The following is a 14128-nucleotide window of genomic DNA, read 5'->3' on the forward strand; positions in this document are numbered from 1 at the left end:
GGGGGAAGGGAAGTGAAGGTGTGTGAAAAGCATGAAGAATCCATCGTTTTGACCAAGACTAACTCCTAGGGGTCAGTGACCTTCATTTTAGCCAACTGACCTAAGAAAGATCTATCTTCTGGGAAAATAAACAGCAGTGCTCCTCAGTCTCCACTGCTTGTCTATATACAAAGTCTACAACAAGAAAAAAACATTTAACACTAAAGAAAAAAAATCAACAGAAACAGATCCACAGATCACCCTGATACTAGAACAAACCAGATAAGAATTTTAAAATAAATATTACAAATATGACTAAATATTTATTGGTAAAGATGAAAAGACTAGGTGAAGACACAGAGAATGTCAGTAGGAGAAATACAAACTATAAAAAAGAAACAAAAATTCTATGGGGCGCTTGGGTGGCTTAATCAATTAAGTGTTTGACTTTGTCTCAGATCATGACCTTATGGCTTGTGAGTTCGAGCCCTACATTGGGCTGCTTGTTGCTGTAAGTGCAGAGTACACTTCAGATCCTCTGTTCCTCTCTCTCTCTGCCCATCCCCCCACCTATGTTCTCCCTCTCAAAAATAAATATTTTTTAAAAAAGGAACAAATATTCTAGACCTGAGAATTACAATATCTGAAATAAATATATAAGATGGCTCAACAACAGAAGAAATAAGGCATTAGAAAAGCACTGAACTGGAAGACAGATCAATTAAAATGAAACAAAATGCAACGAGAGGGAGAAAAAAGTGAAAAGCACTGAAGAGAACATTAATGATCATGGGACAATATGAAGTCACCAACACATGTGTGTGTAATTGAAATCCCAAAATGAGACAAGAGAATGGGGAAATATTTAAAGAAATATTGGCCTAAAATTTTCCAAGTTTGATGAAAAAAATCTAAATCTCTAAATTTAAGAAGCTGAATAAATCCCAAAGGGATAAAGACACAGAAAACAACACACCAAAGTCAAACTATTAAAAATGGAAGATAGGGGCGCCTGGGTGGCTCAGTTAAGCGTCCGACTTTAGCTCAGGTCATGATCTCATGGTTTGAGCCCCGCATCAGGCTCTGTGCTGACAGCTAGCTCAGAGCCTGGAGCCTGCTGCAGATTCTGTTATCTCCCTCTCTCTCTGACCCTCCCCTGCTCATGCTGTCTCTCTCTCAGAAAAAAAAAAAGGGGGAAGATAAAGGGAAACATACTAAAAGTAGCCCAAAGGAAAAACAAAAAACAGGGAACAAGAAAAAGAAAATACCCTTTTTGACCACTTATCTCAACTCATCTTAAGAAACACAGGGCGGTGCCCGGGTGGCTCAGTGGGTAAATCATCAGACTTTGGCTCAGGTCATGATCTCATGGATTGTGGGTTCGAGCCCCATGTTGGCCTCTGTGCTGAGAGCTTGGAGCCTGGAACCTGCTTTGGATTCTGTATTTCCTTCTCTCTCTGTCCCTCCCCTGCTCATGCTCTGTCTCTCAAAAATAAACATAAAAAAAAAAAAACCACACCAGAAAAAAGCTGCCAAATTCCCTGTTGTTAGGAAAATTAAGGAGATCTATGAAAAATACAACAGTTATTAGGTATTCATCCAATCAGCTGTAAGGGTGTATATGACCTTGCCTGGGGGCTTCCTCCAGTAGCGACTTCAGAAATATGGACACCAGGAAGTAGGAGGCCAAGAGAAATGTCTTTGTGGACAAATAAAAAGCGTTCCCTATCACAGCCTGTGTTCTACTCTCAGAGAAACGGCTCCCTCTACTGAGATTTTGAAAAACAACAACTTTAGACACCACTAGGATCCTTTCAACATAAATATACAGTCCCTATGGTCCCCGTGATAGCCCAGTGGTCAGGCATTAATATCACAATCTTACATATAAGGAGACTGAAGCCCCAAAGGGTGAGGGGCTTGCCCAGGGTCTCCAAGCTTGTCAGTCAAGCAACCAAGGCCACGCTCTCTCCATCTCTGATGAGCCCCACCCTCAGGAGCTGAACACAGCCAGTGTCCTACCGGCACTTCCACTCCGTTCTTGCCAGCCAGTAGCCACTCCCAACAGGCCAGGGCAGTCTCCATGCCGTGCTCGTTAAACATCCGGAGGGGACCCCAACACAGATGATGGAGGAGCTGTGGGTCACAATCTGCAACCAAACACATGCTGTTCAGAAGAAGCTTTGAAAAAAGGCTGAACCCTATGCTTGCCTCTTCATGTCAACAAGACAGACCAGGTAGGCCAGTGATGGCCTCTTGTTTACTTCCACCCCTGAGAGACACCACAGAGATCTGTACTGGGGGAGTTCCAGCTTACTAAGGAAGATGAAGGTAAATACTCATTTCCAAAAGAGTCCAGAGTTACTAGCGCCTCTGTCCGTTACCTTTGCTGCTAATGAGCATTGCCGTCAGCTTGAACATGGCCTGCGTGTAGTGCTGGGGATTACTGAGGTCTAATGCTGTATTCAGCTCCTGGACCATCATTTTGTTCAGGTCAGATATCTGGCCGGTGGCATCTGAGAACCGAATCATCCCATATACCTGCAAGAAGCACACTCGTCAGGAGAATCATACGTAATCCAGGGCACACAGGCGAGGTGCAACTGGAGTCTCACTCTCTCATACTGGAGCTTGTGCGTACAGAGAGCGACAGACTTGTTTCAAGAATGCTACCACTGCTCACACCTTTCTGGGGAACTTCTCTTTTAGCACTGTGTGTGGGCATTCCCTGAGGACAGAGACCTGGTCTTGTCAATTTCACATTTCAGCACTGAACTCGAGGTCTGAACCATGATAGGGCTGCATGAACATGGGCTGAATAAATACAATTAATGACTCAACCAAGAGCATCCTTACTATTTTTAAAGTTGTATACCATCCCCCCACCCCAAAGTATGCTGTTCTCTTATTTACAAGACTTGACTATATAGAAAGAATCTGACTCCTTCCAAAAACCAAACCTACCTCCAAAGACAGATTTACCACCACCACCTAGGTATTTGAAACAGGTGGAACAGGCCCTCAGAGCAATTCCCAGCAATGGGGAATGTAGGGTCAGCGGCAGCCTACCAGAGAGAGGGGCCCAACCTGCCAGGGGCTCACAGGAAGAGGAAGAGCAACTGCTGGAATGAGGGAGTCACAGAATGGGGAGAGGAGACCCTACTTAGACTAGGCACCAATGGACTTGCATGGACCACTGAAAAGGTGTAGACTAGCTTCTGTGTTTTTATAGATTCAAAAACTGAGGCCCCAAGTGGTGAAGCAACTTGCTAAGTTGGGCTGAAGTGTGGTGTGGTAGACAAAAACCCTCATGGTGATCAGATGTGGTTCCTGACCTCACTTTGGCAAATTACTTTATTTTGAGAGCTTCGGTTTCATTATCTGTGAAACTGGAATAACAGTCCATATACCTTACCAACTGTCCCAGTTAGTGCACAGCACTCAATGAATGTTTTCTGACACTTAAAAAAGAAAAGCCAGTAAGGGCACTTGGATGGCTCAGTCTGTTAAGCAGCCACTCTGGTTTTGGCTCAGGTCATTATTCCACAGTTTGTGGGTTTGAGCCCCACATTGGACTCTGTGCTGACAGTCTGGAGCCTGCTAGGGATTTTCTCTCTTCTCTCTCTGTCCCTCCCCTCAACCCCTGTCTCTTAAAATAAATAAATAAACTTAAAAAAAAAAAAGCCAGAAAAATAGTATGCTTCAGCATGGCCAGAGTGTATGTATGTGAGGTCATCCCTTTACAGAGGTGGTGAGTGGTAGTCATAAATGCTGATGACTGGGCTGGTGAGTCCCAGGGCCCCATGCCTTCAAGTCCACCTAAAATGAGTGAGTTCCAGAACCTGAGCTCATTTTCCACTGGGAGCTGACTGGCAGCAGAACGAGAGGACACTTCGATAGCCCATGTCAGGACAAGTACCTCGCCCGCATAGCGGTTGCGTAGATTCAGGGATGCCATGAAGTTGGAATAATCTTTCTTCACACAGGCCGGGCGCTCCGTTAACTGAGTTGCCTACAGAGAAATATCGAGAATTATTTCAGACCATTGCCACATGTTTTCCTTGTGTTCACTATGGCTAAGCCTAAGTCCAATTAAGAAGTTGAGTTCAGATCCAGAGATTATTAAAAATCTATGTTGGCAAGCTATTAAAATGAAATACTTAAAAATTTTTTTAACATTTATTCATTTTTGAAAGAGAGCGTGTTAGTGGGGGAGGGGCAGAGAGACGGAGACACAGAATTCAAAGCAGGCTCCATGCTCTGAGCTGTCAGCACAGAACCCAACATGGGGGTTGAACCCACAAACCACAAGACCATGATCTGAGCCAAAGTCAGACGCTTAACCAACTTAGCCACCCAAGCACCCCAAAATAAAATACTTTAGAACACCTTCCAGTCTGATATAAATCATGGAAAAAGGATTTTTAAAAAAAATTTTTTTTAATGTTTTATTTTATTTCCAGGAGAGAGAGAGAGAGACAGCCTGAGCAGGGGAGGGTCAGAGAGAGAGGGAGTCACAGACTCCGAAACAGGCTCCAGGCTCTGAGCTGGCAGTCAGCACAGAGCCCGACGCGGGGCTCGAACCCACGAACCATGAGATCATGACTTAAGCGAAAGTCGGACACTTAACCGAGTAAGCCACCCAGGCGCCCCATGGAAAAAGGATTTTAAAACATTTTTAGGATGAAAAATTTTCTCTGGAAGGCAGCTTGTGATAGAACTTCACTTTGTCACCCTGACCGCTTTCATCCCAGTGGTGAACAGGACTTTTGCAAGAGAAATAATCATCAGATCATTGTGAAAATCATTGTAATCTGCAATGAAAATGCTATGAAGTCAGTGCTCCTGGGCTGTCTCCTCTGTGGGTGCGTGCTAGTGTGTAAATGTGACTTGAAGATGGTGTACGGTGAAGTCGAGAGCACGGTGACAGAGTGAGCAAAAGCCAGCAGGGGCTCAGAGACGCCCAATAGGTACCACCGGTCTAACAGCAGAAGATAAAAGGGGCGCACTCGGAGTAAAATGGTAGCCCACAGAATGGAGAAAATACTTGTGGACCGCCCCCCTTCACTTCCTCTACTTCAGCTTCAGCCTCCAGCCTACCTCCCACCCCTTGGAGTCCTGATGACTGCTCTTCCTTACACTGGCTGGTCAGTGCTACCATGCTCCTCATTGCCCTGCCCAGCATCACTGAAGACTAAGAATACACACTGAAGATGACCTTTCACCCCTTTAGCATCTTATTATAAACCAATACAACCTATCCACTTTTTTTTTTTTTTTTACAAATAGTTTATTGTCAAATTAGTTTCCACATAACACTCAGTGCTCATCCCCACAAGTGTCCTCCTCCATGCCCATCCCCCCTCCCCCCCACATCCATCAGTCCTCAGTTTTTGTCAGCATTCAAGAGTCTCTCATGGTTTGCCTCTCTCCCTTTCCCCCACCATTTCCGCCCTTCTTCTCCCCCTTGTTCCTCCGTCAAGTTCCTCCTAATCCTCCTATACGTGCAAACATATGGTATCTGTCCTTCTCTGCCTGACTTATTTCGCTCAGCATAACACCCTCAAGGTCCATCCATGTTGCTACACATGGCCAGATTTCATTGTTTCTCATTGCCATGTAGTATTCCATGGTATAGATAAACCACATCTTCTTGATCCATTCATCTGTGGATGGACACTTAGGCTCTTTCCACGTTTTAGCTATTGTGGAGAGTGCTGCTATGAACATTGGGGTACATGTGCTCCTATGCCTCAGCATTTCTGTATCCCTTGGGTAAATTCCTAGCAGTGCTATTGCTGGGTCATAGGGGAGTTCTATTGTTAGTTTCCTAACTTATCCACTTCTTGACATTCAGATGCTACTAGGGAAAATGAATCTCTTAACAGTTGAAGTTTGAGGGCTTATTTTTTTGGAGGGAGCAGGCAGGTAGGAAGAAAGAGGGTCAAGAAAAGAAAATATGAAATTTGGGGAAAACGCTTAGCAAGTGGAACAAAAAAATATGATTTTCTCATAAAATTATTAAGCTGGTATATTTTGCAAAAGGTCATGTAATGCTGCTTTACATTTTTTGGAGACAGTGTGGCCTATGGCATCAACCAGGCCTACACTGGAACCCGGCTCTGCCACTAACAAGCTATGAGCTCCCAGGGAGGCCACTTGCTGCCCCTTAGCCTGACTATACTCCCCTGCAAAATGGGGAACACAGTGGCCTTCTCACCAGGTCGAATGGGGATTCAGTGATGTCTGTGCAGCCCAAAGGCAGCAAATGGCCTGCACTGCAGCCCACCTCCCTCCCTCGTAGAACTCCTCTGGCTCACATGTCTGATGGAGTGTGGTGGGGAGGACGGCCCTACAGGGGTTTTCTGACAGTCTACGCAGCATGACCCACTGGCCTGAGATCATGCTTCTGAAACACCCACTAGAAGCTGCTCTTCCCTGAGTGACGTGTGATGGGGAGAGGTGACTCTGGTGGCCAGCAGCTCCTGTATTTTTCATGCAGCAGGGGCAGCTTGGTCAGTGTCTCCATCACAACCACAATCAGAACACACAATAAATATATCCTTTCCTCCTCAGCAACAGAAAAGGGAAAACCACACCTAAATCTTGTTTTCTACAGAAAAAGATTTAAGTCTTTTGGGCAAAAGTGACCTCTCCAAGCCAGCTTAGAGGAGAACCAGGAGTTGTCAAAGGCATTCTAAGGAGTTCCCACTTCTGGCCTCTATTTGTGTGCTCAGAGAGTGGTGGAGAGACCCGGCTCGGGCCTGGCCTGTAAGTACAGGGTGTGCTGGTGACAATGGTATTTTCAGAGAACATGGAGTGACCTCTTTGAGAGCCCCAAGGATGACATAGGCTATAAGAAGACACTGGCTACCTCTGGCACTGCCCCAGGCTCCACAAGGAGGCTGAGAGCCCCCAGCCTGCCTAATGGGCTCCTCCCTTCCTGCTTAGACTTGTGGCCATGGTGAGAAATGGCAGGGCCATTCCTCCTTTGCATCCCCTCCCTATCATGTCAAAGGCATGATAAAAAACAGGCGGCAGCCTCTCCACCTCCCCACCCTGAGAGAGAGTTAAGAGGCAGAGAGTAAGAAGCACACAGCCACACTTGCTTGGGATGGACTAACGGACACTGTACTAGGCCCTAAGGCTGGGAGATGACGACATGCACCACTCCCAGTCAGATCATCCACTGTCAATCTGCTACTTGATCCTAAACTCTGATTTAACTAAGAAAGCGCTACTTTATGGACATGCTGCCCTCTAAAGTGATCTTCAGTGGAACAAGAGGAAGTTGAAGATATGTGTGCACGTGTGCTTTGGCACCTGCTGAAACAGGAAAATCCAGCAAATGTTTCCAATCAACATGACTATAAGATCATGCTGACCTTGTCTCAGATCAGTTTCCTTCGTCGTGGATATGCAGAAATCCAAATCTGATATCATTAATGAATCGAGAAACACAGTGAAGATGGGGCGCCTGGGTGGCTCAGTCAGTTAAGTGTCCGACTTTGGCTCAGGTCATGATCTCAGGGTTTGTGGGTGTGAGCCCCGTGTTGGCAGCTCAGAGCCTGGAGCCTGCTTTGGATTCTGTCTCTCTCTCTCCGTCCCTCCCCCACTCATGCTTGGTCTCTCTCTCTCTCTCTCTCAAAAATAAATAAATATTGGAAAAAAAAAAAAAAAAGAAACACGGTAAGGAAATGCCTGTTCTACTGACCTACTCTCTCTGAACCTGAGTATCTTACATGGGATTCCAATCAGCCTACTGCTAGCACAGCTGCATATAGCAGACAAAGCTACATATCAGCTTTGGCTTTGTCCTGCACACTGTGGCTCCCGTTGCTGAAGGAGACTTCTGTTCCCCAGGAGGCACACACATACCCCAAGAGTGGTGTTCTGCTTGTTGTAGCCAGCAAAGTGAAGGATGCTTTCAGTGGCCATGGCCAGCCCCGTGTGCTGGGACAGTCCTGACACCCAGTTTTGATGTTTGTTCAGATATTCCTGAAGTGGGAAAGAAAAAAAAAGGCTGTTTTATTTTAAAGGTAAGAATAACACGATAAAAAAAGGTGTGAGGTACTAGAGCAAACACTGGTTCCAATGTTGGGTCCATCCCTTGCTGTGGGTCCCTCAGTAAGTTAAAGTCCCCCGTCCCCTCCTGGCTCTTGCTCATGTGTGAACGAGGACGATTTCCCCAGAGTGGCAGGCACACAGTAAATGTGGGAGGGCCGCTTATTCGCTGGGCACATCCTTGCGGAGAATCTGCCACCTGCCAAGTCCTGTGCTAGATACCCGGAAAACGTTGTAGAGTTCTGGTCCTGCTGTCAACACGCAGGCAGTTGTATTGGCGCAGCAGCCTGCTGCGAAGCGACCCAAAGGACAGCAGGAAGGCAGAACAAGGGCCAGAGTCTGCCTGGCCAACCAGTGGAGGGGGACACTGGGTAGAGCCTGGAGATGTGAGAAGGCCTTCTGCTCTGGAGACCATCAGGGGTCAGGGGTTAGCACTGCAGAAGCAGCAAGGACAAGGGCTAGATGGCAGGCGGCCAGCCTGGGCCAGAGATGGGCCAGGCCCGAAAGGCCTTGTATGCGAGGTGAAGGAGTTTAGAGTGAGCCACGGGACTCCCCTCAGGAAAGTGCAGGTGAGCACTGACTTACAAAACTGTGCCAGTGGTTTGGGAGCATTCATGGAGCCCCAGAAACCCAACCATGGACCCCGTGGTGATGGGGAGTGGCTAATGAGTAGAGGTAGCAGATTTGCTATTGACACTGGCCCAGCGTGGTGGGTGGCTCAGGACAGGCTGAGGCTGCAGTGATATGCCTAGGTGGGACAGGGACACTAAGGGCTGCGCAGTGAGGGCTGGACAGCAGGTGGGGTAGGGTTCAGACAGACTAGATGTGCAAGGGAAGGGAAACAGGGCCTGGGGCAAAACCAAGGGGAGGCCTGGTAGAAGTATCGAGACCAATTCAAGCCTCAAGCCTGTTCGTTTTCCACTCCTTTCTTAGGCCACGGCTGAGGAAATAAACAGCTCTCCCAATTAAGGCCTTTTTTATTTTTTGCTTAATGAACCCTTTTAGGAATGAAAGGGGCTTCCTCTCTTTAGATCTCAGCCTTGGGAGCTGAGGCTCCTTTCCTCCATGTGAACCAAAATAAGTCAGTTCCCAAATACGAACAGTTTGAGAAGGTACCACAGTCTAAAGAATACTAGTGTATCCACTAGATAGTGACAGCTGTCAAGATACAGGCATGGCCTTGTTACAAGGCCCATCTCTGTCCAGCTTAGCTGCTGAGTACCTGACAGAAGGCTCCATTTTTTTCATTTCCCCAATTGCTCTAACTTCACCGCTCCTACATCTTTGCGAAAGGAGGAACTTTAAGGCAATGCAAGGCACCACCCATGGGTTCTTGCAAAATGCATTTCCAAACAGCCTCCAAGGCTCTTGCAGCTAGTTGCTTGGTGCTTCCTGGATTCCAGACTCAGAAACATTTTGGAACTGGCTTTATCTTGACAAATGCTGTTGAGGTCAACTTCACACGCTCCTCTCGATGCACCTTCTCTTTATTAAGCCAGATTTCTTCTAGTGGGATTTTTCTTATCTTTAATCCCTTTTGAGGGGACTTTTTCCTCTCACGTATTGCGAAAGGTCCATCTCTGCTTGACCAGAACAATGGCTCACCTTGCAGTCACTGGTGTTCAAAAGCCAGCACTTGGTCTGCAAAGGCTCACGTGCAACTCCACGTGCAGCCTGGCTAGGGCTCTAATGGGACAGCAGCTTCACTCTAGCTCCGGCATTCGGCAGTGGTGCTGCTGCTGGACTGCCAGGTCTCCCTGCCCACCACACTGCCCATATCCAGCCTGCCTCACACCTACTTGGTGTGAGTGGTCAAGTTCCCTGGGCCTGCCTGCCCACAGATCCCACTGCACCTGCCCTGCTCACCCACAACCAGAACCCTTACGCCACAAGGTGTTCCTAACAAAGAGCAGTTACAGAGGCCTCTGTTATTCCCACGTACTAGACTAATGTTTTTGGTCTCTGTGTATTCATACCAGTGCTGTTTCTATTTTGAGTTCACAGTCTATGAAAGTTCTCTGGATCACTGGAAGGAGCTTATCAAAATTGCTTTTTGGTGATTTCAAGAAAGTACCTGTAAGTGGGACTTGGTAACTGTAGGTGCCCACTTCATTGCCTCCTGTAGGATCATTCCACAGCGTGCCGCAAAGTCCTTCACGATGCTCTGGATGAGGAAGAGGGTGTGATCAAGCCGCAGTCAGTGTATCTGGGCTGTCAGAGGATGTCAGCTACAGGCTGTAGTTAGTTACTTTGGGGGGTAAAGTTCATTTCCCTAAAATGCATGTGTTGAAGCGCCAGCCCCCACTACCTCAGAATGTGACTGTATTTGGAGATGGTACCTTTAAAGAGGTAATTAAGGTAAAATGGTATCATATGGGTGGACCCTAATCCAATCTGACTGGTGTCCTCATAAAAGGAGATTAGGACACAGGCACAGAGGGAAGACATGTGAGGACACAAGAAAGGAGACCTTGTCTGAAGAAACAACCCCGTCAGACCTCAGACCTCCAGCCCCTAGCACTGTGAGAAAATAAATTTCTGTTGTTTAAGCCACTCAGTCTGTGGTACCTAATCATGGCAGCCCTAACGAATGATTACAGTGACCATGTTCTAACACTCAGCTTTGGGTTTCCCATTCTGTGGTCCTGGCATAAGGCCAGGCGGCAGGGCCTACACTCATAGTGCCTCACATGGTCAGTCACTGGGCACCATACGTCCTGAGTCAGTAACTGAAGGAGAATGCAGGCCATGGGAGGTAAGAGCCAGTGCAGGGGCCTCGTCACCATATGGGGAACCCCCTGCCACTGTGAGGGCTCTGAGTCAGACCTCGCACAGCACAGCCTCCTTATCCGGAGCTACTTACTCCATCTGTTTCCCACAGTGCCACGCAAAGCCGAAGTCATGTTCCTCAACTACCACAGTGACAGATAGTCTGCACACCTCAGAGCAGTGAAGTTCATCTGACAGTCATACCTGCTCAGGCAGCTTTGAGAAGCTATAAACTGACAGGCAGCAGAGAAACTCTTTGGCAGCAGAACCAAGAAAGGGCTTAGAGTCAGCACAGCTGTGGGGCAGGAGCAGGCCTCTCAGACAGACCAACCTGCGAGTGAGTCAGCACCCCGTTCATATTGTGACCCCAACTGAGACTTTCTTTCCTGTGGGCTGGGCCCACAATGCTCACATCTCAAACTTCTGGGGTACTGAATGATACAGTGTGTGCAATGTGCCAGCTCTGACACTAGAGAAGGCAATGAAAACAGCTGTTAATAAGGAGATGGCTGCCACGTACCTCTCGGGCTTCACAGGTGTCCGGGACAGTGATCCGATAGGGGGCATCAGGGATGTCGTAGTAAGGCTGATCCTTGTGAATGTCCTGAAAACAACAAAGCTCCCTCTTCCAAACCACTTCCCTGGGCTGCCTCTGCTCATGCTGGGCAGCAGTGTTTGCCTCCCTTCCCCACACCTGTCCGGTCTGTGACGGGCTTCCAAACTTATTGCAGCTCATTGGTAAAGGCCAGGATGGGATCTGGCCTCCCCACCCCCAATGTGGCCCCTTGCAGCATAAATTAGGCTCTGGTGTATGGCAGGGACACTCACAGCGCTCAGCGACAGTGACAGGGTCTGGAGGATGTCCAGCATGGTCTTCAGGACTGTCCCGCTCCAGAGCAAGTGGGGAAACCTGCACCGACAGCCATATCTCAGGGTCCAGGAGACAAATCTTTAAGGAATTTGAGTTCCTTAAAGTGCTGCCTCGAGGGACAGGGTGGGGTGGGGTAAAAACCCCACCTCCTGCTGCCCAACAAGGGGTCGGAGGCACTCAGGAGGTCTCCCAGGCAGGGCACTCAGTCAGAAACACTCCCCACCTCCCACTCTTCCGGGCCTAGATGTGGCCCCATGTGACCTGCTCTCAACCTAACACTAACCATCTTTGTTATGCACTGGCTGAGCCATGCTCCCTCTCTCCCCAAAGTGAGCCTCCTTATTTTTGACCAGGGCTCCCCAATATTTTCACATGATGGCAAAATAGATAATGGCATTATCTACATGATACTCTAGCTCAAAGAGAAGAAGCTGCTCCTGGATGTGGTGACCAGGGTGAGGGAAGCAGACTCCACATGGATGTGACTCATCATGGCCCTCTGCTTAGGAGGTCCAGCTCAGACACATGTCATACGTATGCTAGACTTGCTTTCTGGCCCTGCCTAGACCAGGCACACAGCACCTGCAGCAGGCTCCAGAACTCCTGGACTGTGCATGGAGCTGTGGGCAGGCCCAGCGTGGCTGTTTGCTGCCTCTGGCCTTTACATTGCAGACAGGCTGGTCCAGCCCACCTTTGAGGGTTCTCATCCATGTGAGGGCATGTCCCACGAGTCTGCTTTGGCTCTCAGCAGAGAGCCTGGAGTGGACAAAGATCCGTGTGGCCTCTCCTTCCTCTCTGAGGAGCCTGGAAGACACTGATTCTACCAGGGACCTCTGGCTTTGGGCTAGAAGATGTCACTTAGGATGGCTATGAGCTTCCCAGAGCGAGCCCAGAGAGGCCTCAAAACAGAGGAGAGTGGGATGCAGAGACACAGAGACATGACACCCCTTGTCAGGAAATGGACTGTAAGTAACATCGATAGCTCAGAATAAGTAGAAGTTTCAGGACCACACTTCAGACCCTGCAGTAAATTCCATGACATTCTGAGGACGGCCGCATTGCTGTTTGAGAGTTTAAATTCTGACTCCAATTTTTCTGCACTGATAATGTAAGGATGGCTCTTCCCTGCATTAAACCTAGAAGTTTGCACATGTGTACGTGCGCACACACACACAGCATTAGAAGGAAAGTGAGCTTACTTATCTACCAGACCAGACAGATACTTGTCTGCCACCCTCCGTATCCTCTTGTGAATGTGGTTGAAGTTCACCAGGAGAAACTGCGCATGCCGCTCCAGCTCCTCTTCATTCTCCTTGGTCTTAGCCTGGAGATTCAGAAGAGACAGGTACACCAGGCGCCCTCCACATGCCTCTGGTAGGCACACACTGGCACTATGACAAGGCTTACTTTATCCGCCATCATGTTCAGGAAGGCGTCAAATACTTTGTCTGCGACGGCAATCACACACTGCATCATCCCTGAAATGAGAAGGAGGTTTCCACTGGGTCAGGAGCATCAAGAGAAAGGGACCAATCCTAGCTACTTTCAAATGTAGTATTTAGAAATGATTTTGGACTACAAAAGAGTGGCAGAGAGGGCAGAGTTCCCACATACCCTGTACCCAGTTTCTCCTGATATTAGCAGCTTAATTCATCTGAACTAAGAAGCCGACACTGATACAATACTGTTAGCTCAACTTCAGGCTTTATGTGGACTTCCCCCATTTTCCCACTAATATCCTTGTTCTGTCCTAGGATCCAATGAAGATGCCACGTGGCATTACCCATCAGGTCTCCTTTGTCTCCCATAATCTGTGTTGATTCCTTGGTCTGTTCTTGCCATTCATGAATCTGACACTTCTCAAAAGCACAGGCTTGTTATAGGATGTCCTTCAATTTAGATGTGTCTGATCCTTGCTCGTGATTAGACTAAGGTTACAGGATTTTAGGAAAATCCCACAGAGGTGAAGTGGTCTTGTCGCACTGTAGCAGGGTTGTGTGAAATCAGTAACTCCTACCACTGAGGAGGCTGACCTTGATCATTGGGGTACAGTGGTGTCTGCCAGGTTTCCCACTGCCCAGTTTCTATTTTTCTCTTTCTATGCTCTACTCTTTAGAGGGGAGTCATTGAGTCCAGCCCACACTCGGGGAGGGGAATTAAGCAGCAGCTCCTGAAGAGAATGTGGGCATATGATAAAACCATTGCAGTAACTGGAAAATACTCTGGGGAAGATATTTTAATGTGGTGATTTCCTTTTTGGGGTGGGGGTATTAAATAGGTTCCACACTCAGTGTGGAGCCCAGTGCGGGGCCTGAACTCACAACCCTGAGATAAAGACCTGACCTGAGATCAAGAATCAGACACTTAACTGCCTGAGCCACCCAGGAGCCCCTGGGGAAGATACTTTGAGGTTATATAGACAAACCATTTGTCTCTAAGATTTTG

At 47.9% G+C, this 14128-nt stretch overlaps 1 protein-coding gene across 1 annotated transcript in view; it reads right to left on the reverse strand.

Moving 5' to 3' along the window:
* Positions 1-14128, reverse strand: part of PI4KA (phosphatidylinositol 4-kinase alpha) — a 120372-nt gene that overhangs the window by 24169 nt on the left and 82075 nt on the right. The window contains exons 24-32 of the mRNA XM_077745944.1: positions 13091-13161; positions 12883-13007; positions 11641-11722; positions 11333-11416; positions 10118-10207; positions 7858-7977; positions 3899-3991; positions 2364-2520; positions 2002-2129 (exon numbers count right to left, since the gene is read on the reverse strand). Of these exons, the coding sequence (XP_077602070.1) occupies positions 2002-2129; positions 2364-2520; positions 3899-3991; positions 7858-7977; positions 10118-10207; positions 11333-11416; positions 11641-11722; positions 12883-13007; positions 13091-13161 (950 nt within the window). The remainder of the gene's footprint in view (positions 1-2001; positions 2130-2363; positions 2521-3898; positions 3992-7857; positions 7978-10117; positions 10208-11332; positions 11417-11640; positions 11723-12882; positions 13008-13090; positions 13162-14128) is intronic.

Source organism: Crocuta crocuta, unplaced genomic scaffold, assembly GCF_008692635.1.
Source record: "Crocuta crocuta isolate KB4526 unplaced genomic scaffold, BGI_CrCroc_1.0 scaffold344, whole genome shotgun sequence".
Taxonomy (NCBI): domain Eukaryota; kingdom Metazoa; phylum Chordata; class Mammalia; order Carnivora; family Hyaenidae; genus Crocuta; species Crocuta crocuta.